The sequence below is a fragment of the Dreissena polymorpha genome, chromosome 2 (assembly GCF_020536995.1).
Source record: "Dreissena polymorpha isolate Duluth1 chromosome 2, UMN_Dpol_1.0, whole genome shotgun sequence".
Lineage (NCBI taxonomy): Eukaryota > Metazoa > Mollusca > Bivalvia > Myida > Dreissenidae > Dreissena > Dreissena polymorpha.
This window is the reverse complement of record NC_068356.1, coordinates 145,752,967-145,775,462: the sequence shown is the minus strand read 5'-3', so window position 1 is coordinate 145,775,462 and position 22,496 is coordinate 145,752,967. Positions and strand designations below refer to the sequence as shown.

Below are 22,496 nucleotides of genomic sequence, written 5' to 3'. Positions count from 1 at the left end.
ACAATCCCTTCTGCTCTTCTGTCCAATCATTTATTTTGGCACAAGCCTCGAAATGTGCCCTGTAATCATGCCATAAACCACTTCCATCATATGTGGCTGGTTTTTTATAGAATTGTAGCTTCGCTTTCTTTTATTTAGGAAGTCTTTTTCGGGCATATCTATCGGTTTGTTTTTATTCCGTCGGTGTGTGACAAATCTGTCCTGCCCCATAGCCGCCCCAACTGGTGTCTCGTTATGGTTGCCAGTTTCTATGATCCTTGAATCATCTGGCCGTCCATGTGGAACGCCTGTGTTACGAACAGGAGTTGATGTAAACAAGTTATTATACTGTGCCCTGGTACGATTTATTTCTTCATCTAGTACCGCAAGCTTTTTTTCCAATTCCAACTGCGTACTTTCTTCCTTGATCGCAATCGTTCCGCAACCGATTCCCGCATCAACTCCTGTTTTTCTTGGCCTTGTGCCATTGTCAGTTGTGGGTAAGAGCGTTTCTCTTAAAACACGTCTTGTGCCCCACGTTGGGCGCCAAATTTTTGTAACGATCCGTCCCTTATATATATACAACAACGGCTAGCTCACCGGACGAATCGTACAGAATGGTTATAATGAATTTTCCTCGTGGCTACCTTGCCAAGTTGATTGGAGACAAACACAAATAACAACGATACTTACACGATACTACACTACTCTAAAGAGAACAAATAAAATCAAAACCTATCTCCCCAAACTACTACCATGATTTCTCTCTGATAAATTTCGACCAGAAACCCTCAAGTTCGAATCTTTTACCATGAAACTGTTAGTATGAACTCACATTATACACAAAAATGATGGGCATTTAAACCTTTATCTCAAACATCATACACAAAACCACACACACTAAACCCTATGTACTAAACGCCATGCATGAAACCCTATGCATGAAACACCATGCATGAAACCATAGGTATCAAACCCTATGCACAAAACGCCATGCATGAAACCCTATGCATGAAACACCACGCATGAAACCATAGGTATCAAACCCTATGCACGAAACACCATGCATGAAACCCTATGCATGAAACCATAGGTATCAAACCCTATGCACGAAACACCGTGCATGAAACCCTTTGCATGAAACCATATGCATGAAACACCACGCATGAAACCATAGGTATCAAACCCTATGCACGAAACACCATGCATGAAACCCTATGCATGAAACCATATGCATGAAACTCTATGCATGAAACGAGGGCAAAAGACAGGTTCCTTAATTTCACACACTGACTGAAAAGACTTCTAATAATGTAGGTCTTGTTAAGACTGTGTCTCAATGACCCAAGTCCTACTACCGAACCACGGGTTTGAAGGCCAGGCTCTCCTAAATGCTGCACGTATCGCAATGATCCGTACAGACACTATAACTAGGATTCCCTTCGTATCAGCCAATAATGTTAAAATAATTCCCCTTCTTTCCGTAATGTGTGTGTTAGTGTATATGTAGTCTTCACGATGTTAATCAAGCGTCAGCTACGTTCAGAGAGAGAGAAATGACTGTCGACCCGCGCTTATGTACCCCGAGAATTACTGGGCGATTCCATTGTACGAGTCAAGTCTATTTAGACTGGACAGGGAGATCAACTTTGTGGTTGCTAATTGTGTAATTTAATCAACATTCCCTATGTATAAACGTCGATTGGCATGTAAATTACTGTTACAATCAATCTAGACATATTTTGAAAAGAATTTTATATAACTAAATAGCATTTCTAGTATTTTATTTGTCCTAGATCCATTTATAAACAAACGAGCAGTCAGTTACTACTTCGCATGATTTATCACCTAAAACAGAATAACAACTGTAACGAATGGTATGATGATACTAAAATATGAATAATTAACACTTACGACTAGATTCTTTGTCCCTGAGTCCATCTAAAATAAGTTTTATTTTCAAGAAAAGTCTCCGTTTTATCCGAATTCTATGTCAGTTATAACTTATATAATGGATTTACGACAATGGTTTTCGACAATCAATTTCCGGATTTGGGGTTACAAGCCACCAAGAAAACAGTTAAGTGACTGGCAGCGTTTTCGCTACACTATGTTTTCCCTAAACATGATAGCCGAAAATGCATCACAAAAGCATGGCACTGCTTCAACGTTGGATACAAGTTGTTTTTTTTTTTCATGACAGGTAAATTCAACGAGAGCCGGATGTACAAGAAATTCTACCACGGCACGTGACTCGTTTTCTATATACAAAGTGACTTGTTTTCTATATACAAAGTGACTTGTTTTCTATATACAAAGTGACTTGTTTTCTATATACAAAGAAGGAAAGTTCGTATCTGGAATCACCTAATCTGATGGCAGACCTCTTCGCATGTTTTGCCTCTACAGCCAGTTTCTGAACAGATAATGCAAATGCTCTTTATGATGGTCGATCATTACACGTTACCGATATCACATTTTCTATAAATACATTTGCAATCAGGGTAATGATACACTGTGTCTCAGCTGCCTTACAAAATCTATCACTTTCAGAGGTCCGAATATCTCTGTCTATGAGCAGGGATGTTGTCTCATCAACTAATGTGTTTTCAAGAATAAAGAAATAGCCGGTGGATAATGGTACATGAGAAAGGACTTGTTAATAATTTAAATGTACTTTCTTCCTTCATTAGTGTGCATTCAGTCTGTGTAGTGATGCTTTTAGCTATCTCAATGACCTGCAACAACTAAGTATTCTAAAAAGCATGCACAGCAATCTATCTAAGCATTGCCATACAGTCATTGAAATATTTTAAATATACCGTGCTGTCTCCATTTAAGTGGAATCTGCTATCCTTTATATTTTAATTGAGGCTTTCATGTCCAAAAGTATACAATAACCAAAAAATAATTTGAGAGGAATTTCGAATGACTGTATGAATGGGTGATTAGGAGAAAGAAGAAAAAGCGGGGATGTTAGAAGTAAAAGCAGTGATAGAAGTAAAAACAGTGATGTTTCTACAAAATTGATCTACCACAACACCAATATTCAGTTATTTTATACGACGCATAATGATATAATAGGTTCTCTGGTTATATTTATGCAGTATGATACGCAATCAGAAACACACTACTGATTATTTTGTACGACACACAATGATAGGTTCTCTGATTATTTTTTTCAAGTCAACAGTTTATTAAAGAAACAGAGGCCTCCGGCCCAAAATACTTATCATGTAATATACAGGAATTGCAAAGTTGTGTCCTAGTGGTATTATACAGATGTAAATGTTAGTACATGTATCTTGTCTTTTTTTCTAGAATTCATAGGAACAAAACATACATTGCAGATTTTCTACATACATATCATGTAATATATAGAAATTACAAAGTTGCGTCATAGTAATATTATACAGATATAAAGTCTCTAGTCTTTTCTAGAATTCATAAGATAGAAAACATACACTACATATTTTCTACATACATATCATGTAATATATAGACATTGCAAAGCTGTGTCATAGTAATATTGTTCAGATGTAAAAGTTAATACATGTATGTATATCTAGTATTTTATAGAATTTATGAGATAGAAAACATACATCAACTCTAGGCTCAGACTGGAATTCAAATCTGCAACGACAAAAATCTGCCGATACAATTTACAAATACATTTTGTTATAACAGCAAAAAATGGTCATGATCTGCATTAATCAAAAGGGCTTAGTATATATAAGATTTGTGATTATACACATAAACAACTATATCAATCACTAGATATTACGAGTTGCCTGCATTTGCCGATGATTTGGCCTCTTTTACAACATCGCGAAAACATGTAACGGGACAAACAATCTGTTACTTCCGGTTCGACATGACCTAATTTTAAAGGCCTGCCCGAGCCTTCCCCTCGACTTATCTGTAGTTTAAACCATTGATATGTAGTTTAGGGACTTTCTGGGGAAAACGCTGTCCAGTTAATTTAAATGATTTAAATACAAATTTTTGCATTACAAATCTTATTTTAACTAAAACTGGTATTTCCATTGAGTCAGAAGGGGATTTCAAGATGGCGGAAAAGTCCAACGTCACTTATAACGCAACACTCAGCTTTATAACCCAGAGCCGTCACAGCAATAATGATTATTTAAAAAAAAACTCTGGCAGTCTGTTAAGTACACGTATCTGTGTTTTTCTATGGGTATTGTTTGTACAAAAAAAAGGCTTACGTAAAGTTTCGCCGCACCTGGGATACCGGACAATCCAGCCGTGGTTTTGTAAATCTCGATTTTTATAGAGGATGTTGACCTCGGGTCACTTGTCGGTCCTCCGCCACCCGTTTTTGCCGACTTCTTCTTGTAATCGCTAAAATATTTTTTAGCATTTGGCGCCACTTTTCTTTACTTTCAATCCCCGATCGGAAGTGATTTCCAACCGGATTAACTTTATCTGCGATTTGTTGTTATTTTGGCATGGGTAACCTTATCGGAAAGATTACTTTGCAATAAGGAAAGGTTCTCAGCAAACTCCCTTCTAAAACTTTTAAGTTCAGAGGCCGTATAATTCGATCCTCTTTTTTCGTTTTTACCCCGCCGTATCAATATTTCAAGATAATGACGTCTGGGCCGATTTTCGTAACGCTCCTAAGGGGAAATTTACCTTAGTTTTTTTTTAAATAACCTAAGTTTTAAGTGAAATTTTCCTCAAATTTAAGAAACAAACTTAAGTCTTATTCACACAGAAATTAACCTTAGAAAAATCCTTAAGTCAAGCGTTTTCCTTTAAAATTGTTAGGCAGTTGCATAACTACCTTAACTTTCACAGAAAATCCTTAAAAATGACAGCCACGCAGACGACGTTTGGTATTTGATTCATTTTATAGTGTTTTCGTCACTATAAGGAACATTTTTACGAACTAACATTCGGCTTTTGATGTTACTATCGATATATTGCAAAGGAAGATAATTTTATAACGTAATACCGTTATTTCTGAACACCGGAAGCAAAATGGCGTTTCGCAATGTACACTTGGCAAACAAATCTGAAGGTACGATAACACAAACCTTATCGTTCGATTTTATTATTTATCAACGAATGATTTGGTATGTCTTTTGTGCATTCTGGAAACTCAGCATTGTGACACCAAATATCCGAGTCATTGACATAACAAAGACATCGATGTAACTTCATTTACTTGTAAGAATTTTCTTTATTTACACGTTAAAGTGATATTATGGGCATTTTTCACTGTTGAGTTGAGCTGAAAAAAATTAACAGGTCAAAAGAGTAAGTTAAATGTGGTTACTGATCAATTATCTGCAACTCATCTTGCTACCAGTTTTGTATAAAAATATATTTTATATTCAATATTTCACGTGACCCACCCAGTCCTGTAAGCCGAAATGAACCGTAAAACAAAATTGTGTCTTTGTGTCGTATAAATGAATCTGCACTAAAACTAAATTTAGGTCCACATTGTACATGCGGGATCAGTTGTCAAACGAAAGTTCGGTTGATATTCAAATGCATTATTTTTCTCTTTCCGAGATATTGTTTTAGTATGTTGATGCTGCATTAACAAATATAAGCGTATATGAAGTGAAAACATCAAAAATAAACAACGATTGCAATAGACACCTATAAATTGTTAGATGCCCATAATATCACTTTAATCAATTGTAAAACAAATCCCTAAAAAAGCGTAATACATAACAATTGTCAATGTTTAATGTATTTTTACGCTTCAACGTACTGAAATAAAATATGCGAAAATACTACTGGTACTATTGTGGTGCTTATGTTGCAAGTTTTTATTGGGTTCAGTTTTAGCATAGAGTATTTACATAATACAAACGTTTTTTAATTAAAAATGTAAATCCATTTCTCGCTGCCATTGTCCCTTTAATTGATCAAAACTTAAGGAGTTGCATTTGGCAGGGAAACCAATACTTCGAACTTGCTTGTTATATCTTATCAATACTAATCTTATATTTTAGCAAAAGTTAAGTTAATACTTTCTAATATAAACTTTTTTTTTGAAAATCATACACATTCAAAATGCCCATTAAACTGCCCTTCTCTTAGTGAATTGTGATAGGTAACATGTATCTGTAGCATATAAATCAAATATGAGCTGTAATAAAATACCTCGTCCAATTTTCAAGTACAATCTGTTGATGTACTGTTCATTTTCATCCATTATCTGAATACAGTCTTGATAAGCAGCCTTGTTGTTTAGACTGACAGGAAAGACACATATCTCGGATTTGTACGCCCCCGGATCGAAAGATCGGGGGCATATTGTTTTTGGCCTGTCTGTATGTATGTCTGTCATTCATTCATTGTATGTGTGTGTCCCAAAACTTTAACCTTCGTTAAAGCTTTGCAATAACTTTTACATTATTGAAGATAGCAACTTGATATTTGGCATGCATGTGTATCTCATGGAGCTGCACATTTTGAGTGGTGAAAGGTCAAGGTCATCTTTAAAGGTCGAATATATGGCTTCAAAGAGGCTCAATAAGGAGCATTGTGTTTCTGACAAACACATCTCTTGTTGTATACATGTCTTCTTCAATATCGTGAACAATATGAAGCGGAACAACACCATTTATCTATATGAAACCATTACATTTCAGAAGATCTCTGGCTATAAGGAGTTCAAGTGAGTCCCCGTAACGTATTTGTACTCCTCTTGGCTTGGAACGAAGTCTTTTGACTGACACGTTAATTTTGTCTATACTTGGAGTCACTTGACTCAGGCCTGTAAAGTTCACCCCATCTATTGTAAAGTCTGATGTAAAGAAGTGGTAATGTTTGTCCTTAGATGATAATCCGACATCATTGGTTTGAACTCTGTGAATCACCATGTTGTTTCTTAATTATAAATGTTAATGAACCTATATATATAACAAGATACTATATATTATAATGCTTATATTTTTTGTCAATTGAAATGTTTGTTGAATGTAGTCATTAGATATTGACATTGAGATATAATTTTATTTTGTTTTAAAACTCAACAAATAATTCTTATGTTAAATGTCAAGGTAACTGATAATATTTTAAATAGATGAAGAAAGAAAACTCTTTTATACAAAGTATGACATATATGATATTAAATTAAAAAAAAAAAAGAAATTCAAACTACAGAATATCAAAGTTGTCTCCGTTTAATTTGCCATCATTTCCGGCTAAGACAGCTTTGAGAATTCTGTCTTCAGCCTCATCTCCGTACATATTGACGAGGTTTCTCTTTGAGTGCTCTGTCAGTGTAAGATGGACAGTGTTGAGCTTTGTCAGCAACTGAAAATATTGGATGTGTTAATGTTTTAGTAAAAGCTACAGCGCAAACGTTATTTATTTTGAAATAAAGATAACGTTAAGTTCGATTTTACCTTTTCCCCGTACAATTTTAACATTGCCTTTTTAAGATAAAAATGGCATTACACCAGTTTTGAAGAAACAATTGCAATATAATTATTTTATGTGTTTAGGTCGTTCCTGAACCCATCGGCCATCGGGTTGCAGAGAAGATACGGGAGCTAGTACAGAACAAACATAATTGAGCCTGGTGTGATCAAATTACAAATCGGCGAATGTGTGCGCACAATATGCACGACACAACCACACCCATCAAACACAAATTTCTATCCGTAAGAAACCATGTTTACAAAGCTAGAACCCATACACTGCAAGACGAACAGAGCAAACTTGCCTGTTGGGTAATATATTTATGTGTCCAGTGTCTTTTTTTAAGTTAAATATCCCATATAAATTAGTATTTTTCAAATTTTGACACACCAACTGGGTTTAACGGCATGTTGTCTATCCAATAATGCAATTTACCATATAAATTAGTGAGGGTTTATATTTGGTATGTCACATGTTTTCTTATTTAACATAAACATGTGTTTCAGAGTACAATACAGTGTACCCGTTATAAGAATGTATAAATGTCTTTGGAACGAAAACCACAAAACACATCGAACTTTTAACCAAACAATTATTTAAAAAGCAGTCAAACAGCAATTGCAATAAAACGGATTTCACACATCTACATGCGTGAATCATTAGCATACATTCGTACACACGCACTCACACACGCATAAAATGGACGTTTGGAGTTCAAAATTCTTACGTTTGGCAACGCTTATGATTCATACTATATATATATATATATATCGACTGTTAACGAGTATCTATTAATAGATCCCATAAAACGGAAATAACGTTGTTGTGCAATCGGGACACCTCGGACAATTCCGCCATATCGGCGATCGTCTCTCGGGTGTATTTGGTGGAAGGATATGTCTAACGCCTCTAGGCGGAAGATATTACATCGAAAATATAGTTCTCACAACAACAACAATGGCGTCGTTTGAACATTGCGTGAAAGTGTCATTGACGAAATTGAAAGCGAACATTGAGCTTGAGCAGCAACAGCTAGATGTTCTTCGAGCTGTGTTCGATGGAAAAGACACAATAGCAGTCCTACCAACTGATTTTGGTAAAAGTTTGCTGTTCCAGATGCTCCCATATTTGATGGCAGTACGTCTACAAAAATTTCATTTTGCAATCACGATCGATTTCATTAACCCATTTATGCCTAGTTGACTCTCTCATCCTTCTAAATTGGATCAATTTATTTCCAAAATTAGGGATGTCAAGTATATTTATTTCTATATTTAGAATATTTGATTATTTCATAAAGAAATTCTTTTTAAGCAAACAGCGCAGACCCAGATGAGACACCACATTTATGCGGCGTCTCATCTGGGTCTACGCTGTTTGCAATGTCCTTTTTTCAGGACGTTAGGCATAAATGGGTTAATGATTAAGTCGAAATTATTAGATATTGTGTATTATTATCAACCTCTTATTAATAGGAATTTTAACTAATATGGCAGTAACAAAAACAAACTTTAGTTTGGTGCCTACTGTTATCACAACTTATGCCCATTATAATATGTATAATTATGTGTTGGGGGTCGTGACTAATAAAACATGTACCTGTGCTATAATCTGTATTGAATTTACAATTAAATGTAATAATTATCATCTCGCTAATGGAAAAACCAACTGAGACATTGAGACAGTGTAGCAATTTACAAAACAGTTTTAACTGATTTTTGATGCGGACTCCTAAAACCATACTTATGGAAATTTAGTTATACATATTCAAAACAAAATGAACTAATAAGTGTCTGAACTTTTTCTGTTGGCAATGTTGTGAACTTTTTATTCTTTCTTTTCTCAGGAAAAGTTCGGAAAGTCAAAGCCTATGATAGTTATTGTCATTGCACCAATCAATGCAATAATGGAAGAACAGGTAATGAAATACTTCTAAAATAACCAAGCTATTTAGCATGTTACCTGTTCTATGATCTGCAACTTAAACCTGTGTTATTGGTTGCATATTCAAAAAGCAGTATGTTTAGGGGCAAAATATTGTGCATTTTATGGTTTATGAAGATCGAATTGCAGTCAGTGATTCATGATAACATTTACTTTAATGTTTAGTTCTTAGTCGTTTATCATTTATATTTGTTCAAACTTGTTATAAATTTTAAAATAAACTATCAATAAAAGTTAGAGGTTAAACTTTTTTAGCCGGATTTTTTTCGAAAAAATCTCGGCTTATAGATTGATGTTGTCGGGCGGGCGGGGGGGCGGGCGGGCGGGGTGGCGGCGTGCTCGAAAATGTTAAAGTTCTTATTTCATGGTATAACTTTGGTATGCTTGGACCTAGAGTCTTAAAACTTGACATGAAGGTTGGCCAGGATTAACAGATGACCACTGGTCATTTCAAGGTCATTCATTTGAAGGTCAAGGTCACTGTGACCTTCAATATAAAAAATGTTAAAGTTGTTATAACTTTGGTATGCTTGGACCTAGAGTCTTGAAACTTGACATGAAGGTTGGCCATAACTAGTTAGTAACCACTGGTCATTTCAAGGTCATTCATTTGAAGGTCAAGGTCACTGTGACCTTGAATGTAAAAATGTTAAAGTTCTTATTTCATGGTATAACTTTGGTATGCTTGGACCTAGAGTCTTCAAACTTGACATGAAGGTTGGCCAGGATTAACAGATGACCACTGGTCATTTCAAGGTCATTCATTTGAAGGTGAAGGTCACTGTGACCTTCAATATAAAAATGTTAAAGTTGTTATAACTTTGGTATGCTTGGACCTAGAGTCTTGAAACTTGACATGAAGGTTGGCCAGAACTAGTAAGTAACCACTGGACATTTCAAGGTCATTCATTTGAAGGTCAAGGTCACTGTGACCTTGAATGTAAAAATGTTAAAGTTGTTATAACTTTGGTATGCTTGGACCTAGAGTCTTGAAACTTGACATGAAGGTTGGCCAGAACTAGTAAGTAACCACTGGACATTTCAAGGTCATTCATTTGAAGGTCAAGGTCACTGTGACCTTGAATGTAAAAATGTTAAAGTTCTTATTTCATGTTATAACTTTGGTATGCTTGTACCTAGAGTCTTCAAACTTGAAATAAAGATTGGCCAGTACTAGAAGATGACCACTGGTCATTTCAATGTCATTCATTTGAAGGTCAAGGTCACTGTGACCTTAAATGTTAAAATGTTAAAATTGTTATAACTTTGGTATGCTTGGACATAGAGTCTTCAAACTTGACATGAAGGTTTGCAAGCACACTTAGATGACCACTGGTCATTTCAAGGTCATTCATTCTAAGGTCAAGGTCACTGTGACCTTGAATGTAAAAATGTTAAAGTTCTTATAACTTTGGTAGGTAAAAATGTTAAAGTTCTTATTCCATGTTATAACTTTGGTATGCTTGTACCTAGAGTCTTCAAACTTGACATAAAGGTTGGCCAGTACTAGAAGATCACCACTGCTCATTTCAATGTCATTCATTTGAAGGTCAAGGTCACTGTGACCTTCAATGTTAAAATGTTAAAATTGTTATAACTTTGGTATGCTTGGACCTAGAATCTCAAACTTGACGTAAAGGTTTGCAAGCACACTTAGATGACCACTGGTCATTTCAAGGTCATTCATTTCAATGTCATTCATTTGAAGGTCAAGGTCACTGTGAACTTAAATGTTAAAATGTTAAAATTGTTGTAACTTTGGTATGCTTGGACCTAGAATCTCAAACTTGACGTAAAGGTTTGCAAGCACACTTAGATGACCACTGGTCATTTCAAGGTCATTCATTTGAAGGTCGAGGTCACTGTGACCTTGGATGTAAATATGTTAAAGTTGTTAATACTTTGGTATGCTTAGACCTAGAGTCTTCAAACTTGATATGAAGGTTGGCCAGAACTAGTAGATGACCACTGGTCATTTTAAGGTCAAGGTCACCGTGACCTTGAATGTAAAAATGTTAAAATTCTTATTTCATGGTATAACTTTCTTATGCTTGGACTTACAGTCTTCAAACTGGACATGAAGGTTGGCCAGCACTAGTAGATGACAATTGGTCATTTTAAGGTCATTGAAGGTCAAGGTCACTGTGACCTTGAATGTTAAAAATTAAAAGTTGTTTTAACTTTCGTATGCTTGGACATGGACTTTGCCATGACTAACAGATGACCACTGGTCAAGAGAACAACTGGTCATTTTAAAGTCTTTCAATTGACAGTGACCTTAAATGTGAATTTAAGTATTGCATTGACAAAAACACGAAAGGTACTTTCCTGTCATTTAAATCAAAAATCCGGCTTCAATGCGGTCATCTCCGACCGCGGAACTCTTGTTCAACATTAGAATGTATTTTTATGTAACAACATTTATATTGTAAGGTGCGGGAGTTGCGTGCCAAAGGGATCATGGCATGTTCCTTATCATACAGTGGTTCTGGAGCGACAACTTTTGATGCTGAAGAAGACATGGAAGACACGGATTGCGATGGTAAACCACATATAAAAAAATCTCAAATGGTGTTATTCTATATGCAACATGTTAAGAACATTTTAAGAAATCTTTCTATTTTGACTAGTCTGTTTTTATTATTGATGGGTTTTTTTTAAAGAAAATTGTCAGGCTATTGTGATAGCTTTGTCCTTTAGATGAACATGATGACAGAATATTTGTTGATCATCCATGTATGAGTATGTAAACAGAATTTACTCTTACAGCTATATTTTTTGAGAGTTAAGCCCATTTTTTACTTTGATTTTCTTTAAAATAAGCTATGGTATATGAGTGCTTGTAATGTTTGGATGCTTTTGTAAAAACAAAGAAAGCTAAATATAAAAAAAAAGATATATACTGTAGTTTTTATCAATAACAATTACAAATCCAATAAAATTGTTAATACTTCTTTGTTGTGAGCAGGATTGGAAGGAAAACAATTTGTGTTTTTAAAGAATTTATGTTATTGCAGCGTTTTTTTGTCCTATTGTGAAAAGTACCCGTACCAGTCCAATTGGGAAAAATTAAAGTCGTGAAAACCTCAGAATTGGGAAAAATCGAGTCGTGAAAAGTTTGAAATTGGGAAAAATCGCTATATGAAATCTTCAATTTAGGAAATCAGTGTATTTGAATTTTTGCTAACAAATACCTTAAAATTGAGAATAACTGATGTCAAGTTGTTTATATTATATTTACTAAGGTTCTAGCCATAGAGCTGCATAAGTAAATTAATTAAAGTTCATTAAAAAAAATAAAAAAAAATAACCTTCATTTGGGAAATATGTCATTTTTTTCCAGATTGGGAAAGTGCCATTTTCCGGTACTTTACAAAGAAGGAAAAAAATAGCTGTACTGCATCGCAATATAGTATGGGTATTATTAACATGCACTCATGCTGACTGGATATTGTTAAAAAATTATGTAGTACATGTCCTTTAAGAAATGTATTATCCTGTTTCAGACAAGGTGATTCTTCCTAAAGAAGTCACAATGAAGGAACTGATGGATGGAAAATACCACATCATCTATACACACCCAGAGTGTTTGTTCCAAAGCAAAGCCATTGCCAAGATGATCAGATCAAAGCATTACCAAGAGCACCTTTGCGGCATTGTTATTGATGAGGTCCACATGATATTGGAATGGCAAGTTTGTTTTAAACCTCATAATATCAATATATGAATAAAATCATATTAGCTCTCTTTTTAGCTCAACAAAATGGAGCTAATTTCGTGACCCTCTCTTTGTCAGGGGCATCCATGTCGCTTAATCTTTTGGTCCAAATTTGGTATGCATCTTAACTATCACAAGGGGAACATATTTCACAAGGGCATGTTACCCTAAAATACATGTTGACAAAGCTATGACACTAATTCAGCTTAGCAGGTCATTCATTTCCCTACATTTTCCTAGTCATTTCTTTCCATAGTTTGACAAATTTATTATTTATCCTTAAATTATTTTAACAATTAATCTTCATTTTCCTATAGTGGTCTAAAATCCTGTACAATTTCCACAATTGTGGTAAAATATGTGTCAGAATCTGATAATTGCTGTCAAAGTGTTTATATTGAGCGATCTATAACCAGGTTTAAACCCCCAATGCTTTGCATTGACCGTTCCAAGGCGGTGGCCCCAGCTTTATTCATATTTTGTGTTTATGTTGGTTTGTATTGTGCTGTTTTGTACTGTTTGGGCAATCGGTCACTTGCCTTAAATAAAGGACCAACTAATTTTTTTTAATGAAAATTCAATACTGCTCCAGCAGCTGGAGTTTCACTTCTTTATGTTATATAAATTGTCATGATTTGTGTAAGAAATATATTAAACTTATGAAGTCATGATATTGATGTATTTGTTTCAAACTGCAGGCATTTAAAACAACAAGGCCATCTAAGTGCTTGGTAAATAATGCATTCATAAGCAGAAGGTACAGCATTGTAAATTACATAAATAAATATATCTCGTTGCAGGGGACCAGAATTTAGACCTAAATTTGAACGGTTGGGAGAATTGACCTGCCTACACCCACAGATTGTCCATGTCGCCCTAACAGCAACAGCTAAACCAGAGAGTATTAATACCCTAGCACAGTAGCTAATGTTTAAAGATGTTACTGTTGTTGCTGTTAATCCAGACCGGCCAAACATCTTCATTGATGTAAGGAATAGACCTCCAAATATTAGGAAAGTGGATAAATATAATTCCTTTATTGAACCTTTAGCTCATGAACTGGACAATAAAATGGAAAAATTCCCATTAACAATAGCTTATATTGAAAATCTTGAGGCGCTGGGCTATTGTTATCAAGTATTGAACAGTACATTAAAGGAAAAACAGTATAATGGTAAAGAGCACATACCCGAAAATCGATTGTTTGCGCAATTTCATACTGATTACACAGCAGACATGAAAAAGCATATTATTACAGACCTGTGTAAAAGAACTCCAACCACACGCCTCATTTTGGCAACAATGGCCTTGGGAATGGGGTAAAATGCTCCTTCTGTTGAGAGAGTTATGCATATGAGGCCTCCAGTTTGTCTTGAAAACTATCTGCAAGAAATAGGAAGGACAGGCCGTACCGGACAACAGTCCTCAGCTGTGCTATTTTTTAATAATAGTGATATTGCATCTAATAGAAAAGGAATGACCAAAGAAATGGTTGATTTTTGTCAAAACACTGAAACATGTCTTCGACTTCAGTTGGTGAAATATTTTGGGTTTGACAATGTTTTGTATAGTGGAACAAAAGAAAACTGTTGTAAGAATTGATGAGAAAAATTCAAAGCAAATTGATAGTACTTTTTTAAAAATCGTCACCGTTATAGATTGCAAACCTGAATACAATGCACTGACAGGCATCTTCATTAGCACTTTATTCTACATTTACAGGGATTTCAATCGAAGCAAAATCCTGCGTTTTGATGCAAGCAAATTGCAATTTCTCATTTTTAACTCCAGCAAAACAATAGCCTTGCATCATTTTGAGACATTTGTTTTTCATAATCCAACTTTTTAAAGGTCAAGAAATGATCTTGTATGCTACAAACAATGCTTTTCACCATGATACATATAAATAATATTTTACAAAATAGTAAACTCTCGTAAAGGAACAAATTTCAAGATACTTGAGTATATTGACCCCAATAATTTTCATTTTGACCCCTGAAATTTTGAAGCCTTGGGTCATGTTGAGTGCTGGTTTTTTTAAATCTGTGAAATCCCTGAATTATGTAGGCTTTTACCATATTCTTATATGGATGTAATTTAAAAATTTCGGTAGAGGTTCACTAGAAAATGTTTCATGTCAAATATCTATACTCAAGGTCTTTCACGGTTTTGAAGAAGACATGTTTGAAGTGTTTACCATATACATATATGGAAAATGCATTGGCCACCCCCAGGGCTGGACTAATTTATAATTCGGGGCTTTTATTTCAACAATCTTCATAGTGGTCCACTTGACAAAGTTTCAAGCCAAAAATTTATGCTCTTGACGTTGTGGTTTCAGAGATATCTTTTTTTCTTTAAACATATACGGAAATTTTTACCCCTGAGCGGGGCTAAATTTGACCCCAGTGGCATAACATTTGAACAAACATGGTAGAGGTCTGCTAGACGATGTTTGATGGCAAAATATAATTAAGTGGTTTTGGAGATTCTTTTAGTTTTTACTTTAAACAAGTAAGTTTAATACATCATTCCTTAGGGCGTGGCTTATTTTGACCACTGTGCATAATTTGAACAACCTTGGTAGAGTTCCACTAGAAATGTGCTCTTTACCATTATACTCTTGCCAAATATCTATGCTCTAGACCTTGTGGTTTGAAAAAGCTTCATACATGTACCAGGAATGTTCCTGTCTAGTTTTACCAAATTGGCCTAAACGGTTTACGAGATAATGTGGGTAAAATAATTATTGTTATAACTTGAGATATGAAGCTTTTAAACCATACTCTTCAACTACATCTGACTAAAGAAAAAAAGGCCTGTAAAACAAAAACTTTTTTGTCAGTCTTCCTTGTACATGTCTGTGGAAACAATCCACTTATCTTATTGTTTTGAATTGGATATGTTTGGTGAAAAAAGTTCACTTCCAGTGCAAGCTGTTGTGATATATCTGTGTCCTTTTTATCAATAATTTTCCTTTTTTCTACAAATCTCAGAAACACAGGTTAAGTTGATGCTTGCTGCAATGCTCCTTGCATGACAATAGACAAATGAATGCTTCATGTTAATAGTTGCATACTTTTTTGTATTTTGTCATTCGAAAAAAAAATATTAATTATAATTTTCTGCCATCTTTGGTAATTTGTGCCAATCATATATCTTTTTAGCTCACCTGATTGGTCAGATGAGCTTTTTTGACCGGTCTTTGTCTGTCTTCCGTCCGTCCGTCCGTCGTCCACATTTGGTTTGTAAACACTAGAGGTCACATTTCATGTCGGATCTTCATGAAACTTGGTCAGAAGATTTGTCTTAATGATATCTCGATCAAGTTCGAAACTGGGTCATGCTAGGTCAAAAACTAGGTCACTAGGTCAAAAAAAAGAAAACCCTTGTAAACACTGTTGAAGTCACATTTCATGCCCAATCTTCATGTTACTTTGCCAAAATGTTTGCCTTAATGATATGTTGGTCGAGTTCAAAAGTGGTTCCGGTACGTTGAAAAACATGGCCGCCAGTGGGGCAGTTTTCCTTGTTTGGCTATAGAGAAACCTTGTAAACACTCTATAAGTCACAATTTTTGCCCAATCATCATGAAAGTTGGTCAAAACATTGGTTTTATTAATATCTCGGAAGAGTTCGAAAATGGTCCAGATCGGTGAACAAACATGGCCGCCAGTGGACGGGGCATTTATCTCTATATGTATATAGTGAAACATGTGAACACACTAGAAAGAGTCACATTTTTGGCTCAATTTTCATGAAATTTCGTCAAAAAATTTCTTTCCTTGATATGAGAGTTGAGTTCGAAAATGGTTCCGGTCAGTTGAATAACATAGCTGCAGGGTGGGGGGGGGGCAGTTTTCTTATATTTATATAGTAAAACAAGCTTGTGAACACTCTCGAATCCCTTTTTTTGCCCAATCATCATGAAACTTGGTACAAAAATTGGTTTTATATATATCACATAATTAATGCCATAATTATTGCCCTTAGATTGTCCAAATTTTCATTATTTATACAAAATCCTTGTAAACACTCTAGAGGTCACAATTTTGTTTCAGATTTTATAAATCTTGGTCATAATATTTATTTTTGTAAGCAAAGTTTGATGTTTGGTAAGTTGGGGGGGGGTCAACTCAAAATATAGGTCACCAGGTCAAATCTTACAAAAACACTCCATATGCCTGAGTTTTCGTTCAATAATGATGAAACTTGACCAGGATGTTTGTCTGGACAATATCTAGTTTGACGTTTGGTAAAGATTGAATGAACCGGCTCCTCTCAGGTGAGCGGACTGGGGCCATCTTGGCCCTCTTGTTAAGAGAAGACAGGAAACAAGATACAAGGATATTCAAATTGTTGTATTGAGCATAAAATATAAACCATTGAAACCAAAAAAATACGGACATAGGTATATATTCATGTATTCACTTGTGTAACTGTAAAAGTGTTATCATTCATAATTTGCATGAGATGTCAAGACCTAAAATACATTATTTATATTAGTAACATTTTAACTAAATAAGTATATTTGTTCCAATGAGATATAAAAACTGTTAAAATCCATCATTATAATGTATATAATTACAAATTGTTATGTACATATAACAATATTACACCTCAGAGATAATGGTCCTTCTATATCTATATAACCGGTTTCAGTCTGTAAAATGCCATAATGAAACTTGAGAGTATATGGACCACTCAATTTGCATTAAATTAACCAAAAATATAGATATAAAAGGACTAATATCTCTGAGGAGTAAAATAATAAAATATTTATTTCTGTTATTGTTAAACATTAGTTGTCATAACTTACAAAATATTCTAATGTTAAATAAATGTTTAGAAAGCCAATAAGTTGTTTCTTGAAGTGAAAACAACATTATTCAAATCTAAAAGAACCAGTATTTCTATTCTAAAATTATATTAATTACAACATAGCAGATGTACTGCGGGGCAACAAACTTCGGGATTTAATTTGTATATTTAGGTTGTATTCCATAAACAATCATACAACACTGTACAGTGGTGCAGGGAAGCCTCTTCAGTGTAATATAAGACATAGTAAACTCCACTTTGGTCCCAATTGCATTATAGTGACCAGCCAGGCAGTCACAAACTGTATATGGACTGAAGCCATATGACCCTCAGGGGGTTTACTATTTCTTAATTTACTAATTACAATTCGTTTTCTTTTCAATTGACATGTGTACTAGCTTCTGTCTATGTAGAAAATGATCCTAACAGAAAACAAAATGGAACTAGAGCTTTGTCACAGACATGACAAATACCACCACATGCCGCATTTACACAGAATATTTTGCACGTTGTCTTCACAAAATAAGAAAAACTTATTTACATGTTTGGTGATTTTTAGCACATCACCATTTATTTTACGTTCTAAAAGCAACAGTAATAAGCAGTATATACAAAGATTATAGCGTGATTGACCCCAAGGTTGATATATGGACTGACATACTGACAAAATTTCACTCCTATATACCCCCCTAAACTTTGACTGTGGGAGTATAATGAAGAAGAAAACGCGCTATATGTGAACGTATCCTTAAACAGAGATGTGTTTGTCAGAAACACAATGCCCCCTTATGGGCCGCTTTTTAAAAAAATTCCTTTGACCTTGAAGGATGACCTTCACCTTTCACCACTCAAAATGTGCAGCTTCATGAGATACACATGCATGCCAAATATCAAGTTGCTATGTTCAATATTTCAAAAGTGACAGACAGGCCAAAAACAATATGCCCCCGATCATTCTATCCGGGGGACATAATAATGTTCTAAAAGTGTTGTCTTGGGATGATATTCATTCATAATTGTCTGTAAAAGTAATCATACTTAACACAATGTTAGAAAATATTGAAAAAATGTTATTTCAACAAATATTTTCTTGAAGTACACAACAGTCTTATATATTATTTTGAAGTTGTTCTGCTTCAAAAGTTGAATAAGCCAAATTCCAGTCAAACACACTTAAACGTTAAATTGCCAAGATTCAAAATATTTAATTCATCTGACCATGTATTTTTTTTCCCTCAAAAATTAAATCTTTAACACAGGAAGCTAATTTTTATGTACTGTACAATACAAAGGTATCAAATATTGCAAAATAAACATGATTGTGCAAAATAATTTGAAAAGTGAATGAATTTTCAAAATCAAGTGATTCATGACTGAAGATGAATCTCTTCAATGTTTGCTAACTGATGAATGCCTGAAGATGAATCTCTTTAATGTTTACAATCAGTGGAATGGGAATAACAAATGTCCTGACCACCCTTTAAGAGAGACAATTATAATCACACATCTACTCATCTTCATCATTCTCAACAGTTGGAACATCCATTAACAGTCTCTGTAATTTAGACATGACAGTTGTTTTGAACACGATCAAATGCAAAGGGAGACTTTGAAAGCGAGTCGGGCAACATACTTGGTTTATCCTGATCCCATAATCGTAAACCCGCGAGTTTATTGGTCAGAACTTCAATATCAATCTCTCTGCTTTTCAGTTTGTTAGTGGTTTTCACTGTTTTTGATCCAGTCATTTCATCAAAATTTTCTGCAATTTCTAGGATGACTGGGCCGGCTTTAGTGATACCTACAATAGATTTTTCTGTTTTGTTTGCACCTAAAGAACGGATGAGGTTTTTCATGTATTTTACTTCATTTTCGTTCTGCATATCTGCAGCTTTGTTTTTTCCTTTTCTTCCTTTTGGATTCACAAAAGTCGCTGCACGAACTTTCAGGGACATGTATGGTGATAGAGTGTGCTCCGTTTTCAAAATATAGTCAATGCATTCAGCCATGTACTTGGACAAAACAGAATGACTGTAGAAGAATGGTACCATATGTTTAAGTGTAATGTTTACACGTCTCATATCCCCTTCTCTTATGGCATCTTTCATTTGTATGACAGAAAAATACCACTGAAGAAAATTTACTGCATATGTTTTCAATGTGTTGTCTCCGTCTTCATGTGATGACTTCAGATTGAGGGCAACACCACCAACTTGCACTGTTACACCTTTCCTGATGTCAGTTGTTGACACAGCTACCTGGCATTGTTTATGATTAAGGGTATTTTTAACATTGCACTATGTTCAACAGCAACTTCAATCTTCTGGTTCTGGACTGAGATGGTGACTCTTTCATCCGGTTCCTTGAAGAAAATTAGCAGATAAATGACACTCAATTTAAGGAAAAGAAAACATGTTCTAAGGGTGGCTTGATATGAATGGATGAAACTAAAAAAAAGAAGATCAATATAAAGAAGTGAAACTCCAGCTGCTGGAGCAGTATTGAATTTTCATTAAAAACAATTAGTTGGTCCTTTATTTAAGGCAAGTGACCGATTGCCCAAACAGTACAAAACAGCACAATACAAACCAACATAAACACAAAATATGAATAAAGCTGGGGTCACAAAGTCTTATGCAAAAATAAAACTCAGTGCAAACCAATACCTCTATACATGTAAACAGTAAAAAAAACAATGAAATATAATTTATGTTTGAAGTGCTATTAACATAAACAGGCATTATTAAAAAGACATTATTTTTGTAGCCGTAATACAGTAAAAATGTTACATAAATGTTGTGAATTATCTGCGAAGGAGCCAAACAGTTTGGCAAGCTTGAATGAAATCTTTTTCATATTTGTGTGATATGTGTCAGCTTAAAATACCAAAATATTCTGCAAAGTATTGCCTTAAAAATATCAGCACTGGGTGTTTGTTATATGAAAAAAATATGAAGACAATGCAGTATTTACCTCAAACGGAATGAAAAGGTCAGACAAAACCTCGTCCATTATCTTGTTGAAGACCTTGCGTTTTGGTTCGACCGTCCACATATTAATGGACTCTTTGATAGCAGGGTGTTTGGGGAATTTCTTCAGGGTCTCCATGTTGAACTTTGATAGGATGTATGAATACAGGTAACTGGTACCACATGTGATAATGAAGTCCTCATGAGCCTAACAAATATTCAAATTGGGTTACTTGTTTGTTGCCAAAATTAAATCTTATAATATATCTTCTCTTTTTCACAATAGCATGTCCATTTAATCTGTTTCTTAGTGTTATTCATGGAAACAAATTGTTTCTTAATGTTACTCATGAATTTTTTAAATTACCTTAAAACGGCTTTTTTACATTCCCATTCACATTAACCCTTTGAATTGCTATCTTCAGGTTGGCTAGTGTGCCTGGGTCTCTTGCCTTGCCAAAGTCCAAAAAATTCTTACACAGCTTCTGTAATTATGTACATAAAAAAAATTAAGTTAAAAGAGCAAACACAAGAGATATTTCAAAAGCATAATAAACATTTCATTCACATATTTATTACATTTCTTCTAATAATATTCATAATCCTTAAAAGACACAAAACAAGAACAGTGAACAGGACATACTTCAAGATAATCTTGTAGTGTGTGGAACATCTCAATAATGACTGGATCCAGATGATCAAATCGTTCTGAAGTAGTGTTTGCTCCAGCTCTCAATGACTTTGCTCCCTCAAGTCTTACGCGTGTCAACTGATCTCCACCGCAGGCACCGTTAATGCAGACAGCTCTGCTCCTAGTTTATAAATACACATACCAGTATTCATATATGTATAAATTAATGCAATTTCCTTAATACTATTATAATTGACTGATGTTTAAAACAAATTTCCTTTTAACAACAAAATGCAGTTTTTAAATGAAAAAGAAACAACACTGACTTAAAATAGTAAAAAATACATGTACAAGGTGTTCATGAATCTTGACAGGTAACATATATATCTTTAGCACATAAATTAAATTAAATATAGCAAAATACCTCTTCCAGTTTTCGAGTACCATCTGTTGATGTACTGTTCATATTCATCCATTATGTGAATACAGTCTTGATAAGATGATTCGTTGTCTAGACTGACAGGAAGAACAAATATCTTGGATTTTTTAGCCATGTCTTCTTCATAATCGTGAGGAATATGAAGCGGAACAACACCGTTCATCCATTTGAAACCATTTAATTTCAGAAGATCTCTGGCTATAAGGAGTTTAAGTGAGTCTGTAAATTATTTGTACTTCTCTTGGCTTGGAACAAAGTCTTTGACTGACAAGTTAATGTTTTCTTTACTTGGAGTCATTTTACTCAGACCTGTCAAGTTCACCCTATCTATTGTGAAGTCTGATGCAAAGAAGTGGTAATCCTTGTCCTTTGATGATAATCTGACATCATTGGTTTGAACTCTGTGGAACAAGAATTTGTGTATTAATTATAAATGTTAATGAACCTATATATAACTAGATACTATACATTACAATGCCTATATTTTTCAGTCAATACGTTTTTGGTTTAATGTTGTCAAATGATATTGACATTAAGATATTATTTTATTTTGTATAAAAACTCAACAATACACTATTATGT

The 22,496-nt window shown here is 34.5% G+C and overlaps 1 protein-coding gene and 1 pseudogene across 1 annotated transcript; one reads left to right on the top strand and one right to left on the bottom strand.

Annotated features, from left to right (window-relative positions):
- The first annotated feature begins 9,241 nt into the window (after positions 1–9,241).
- LOC127870466 (ATP-dependent DNA helicase Q1-like) lies at positions 9,242–13,152 on the top strand. Its single transcript, XM_052413054.1, has 3 exons — positions 9,242–9,310; positions 11,770–11,878; positions 12,843–13,152. The coding sequence occupies exons 1-3, from the start codon at positions 9,263–9,265 to the stop codon at positions 13,061–13,063; spliced, it is 378 nt and encodes a 125-aa protein (XP_052269014.1). The 5' UTR covers positions 9,242–9,262; the 3' UTR covers positions 13,064–13,152.
- A 4,553-nt stretch (positions 13,153–17,705) lies between these two features.
- LOC127870159 (uncharacterized) overlaps positions 17,706–22,496 on the bottom strand; it is a 43,713-nt pseudogene continuing 38,922 nt past the window's right edge.

What these genes read in the sequence shown, in the direction of transcription:
- LOC127870466 (XM_052413054.1), top strand. Translation starts at nt 9,263, where the DNA reads ATGATAGTTATTGTCATTGCACCAATCAATGCAATAATGGAAGAACAG. An exon ending in ATGCAATAATGGAAGAACAG is followed by an intron (nt 9,311 to 11,769) that starts GTAATGAAATAC and finishes TTATATTGTAAG; the next exon opens with GTGCGGGAGTTGCGTGCCAA. An exon ending in GGAAGACACGGATTGCGATG is followed by an intron (nt 11,879 to 12,842) that starts GTAAACCACATA and finishes ATCCTGTTTCAG; the next exon opens with ACAAGGTGATTCTTCCTAAA.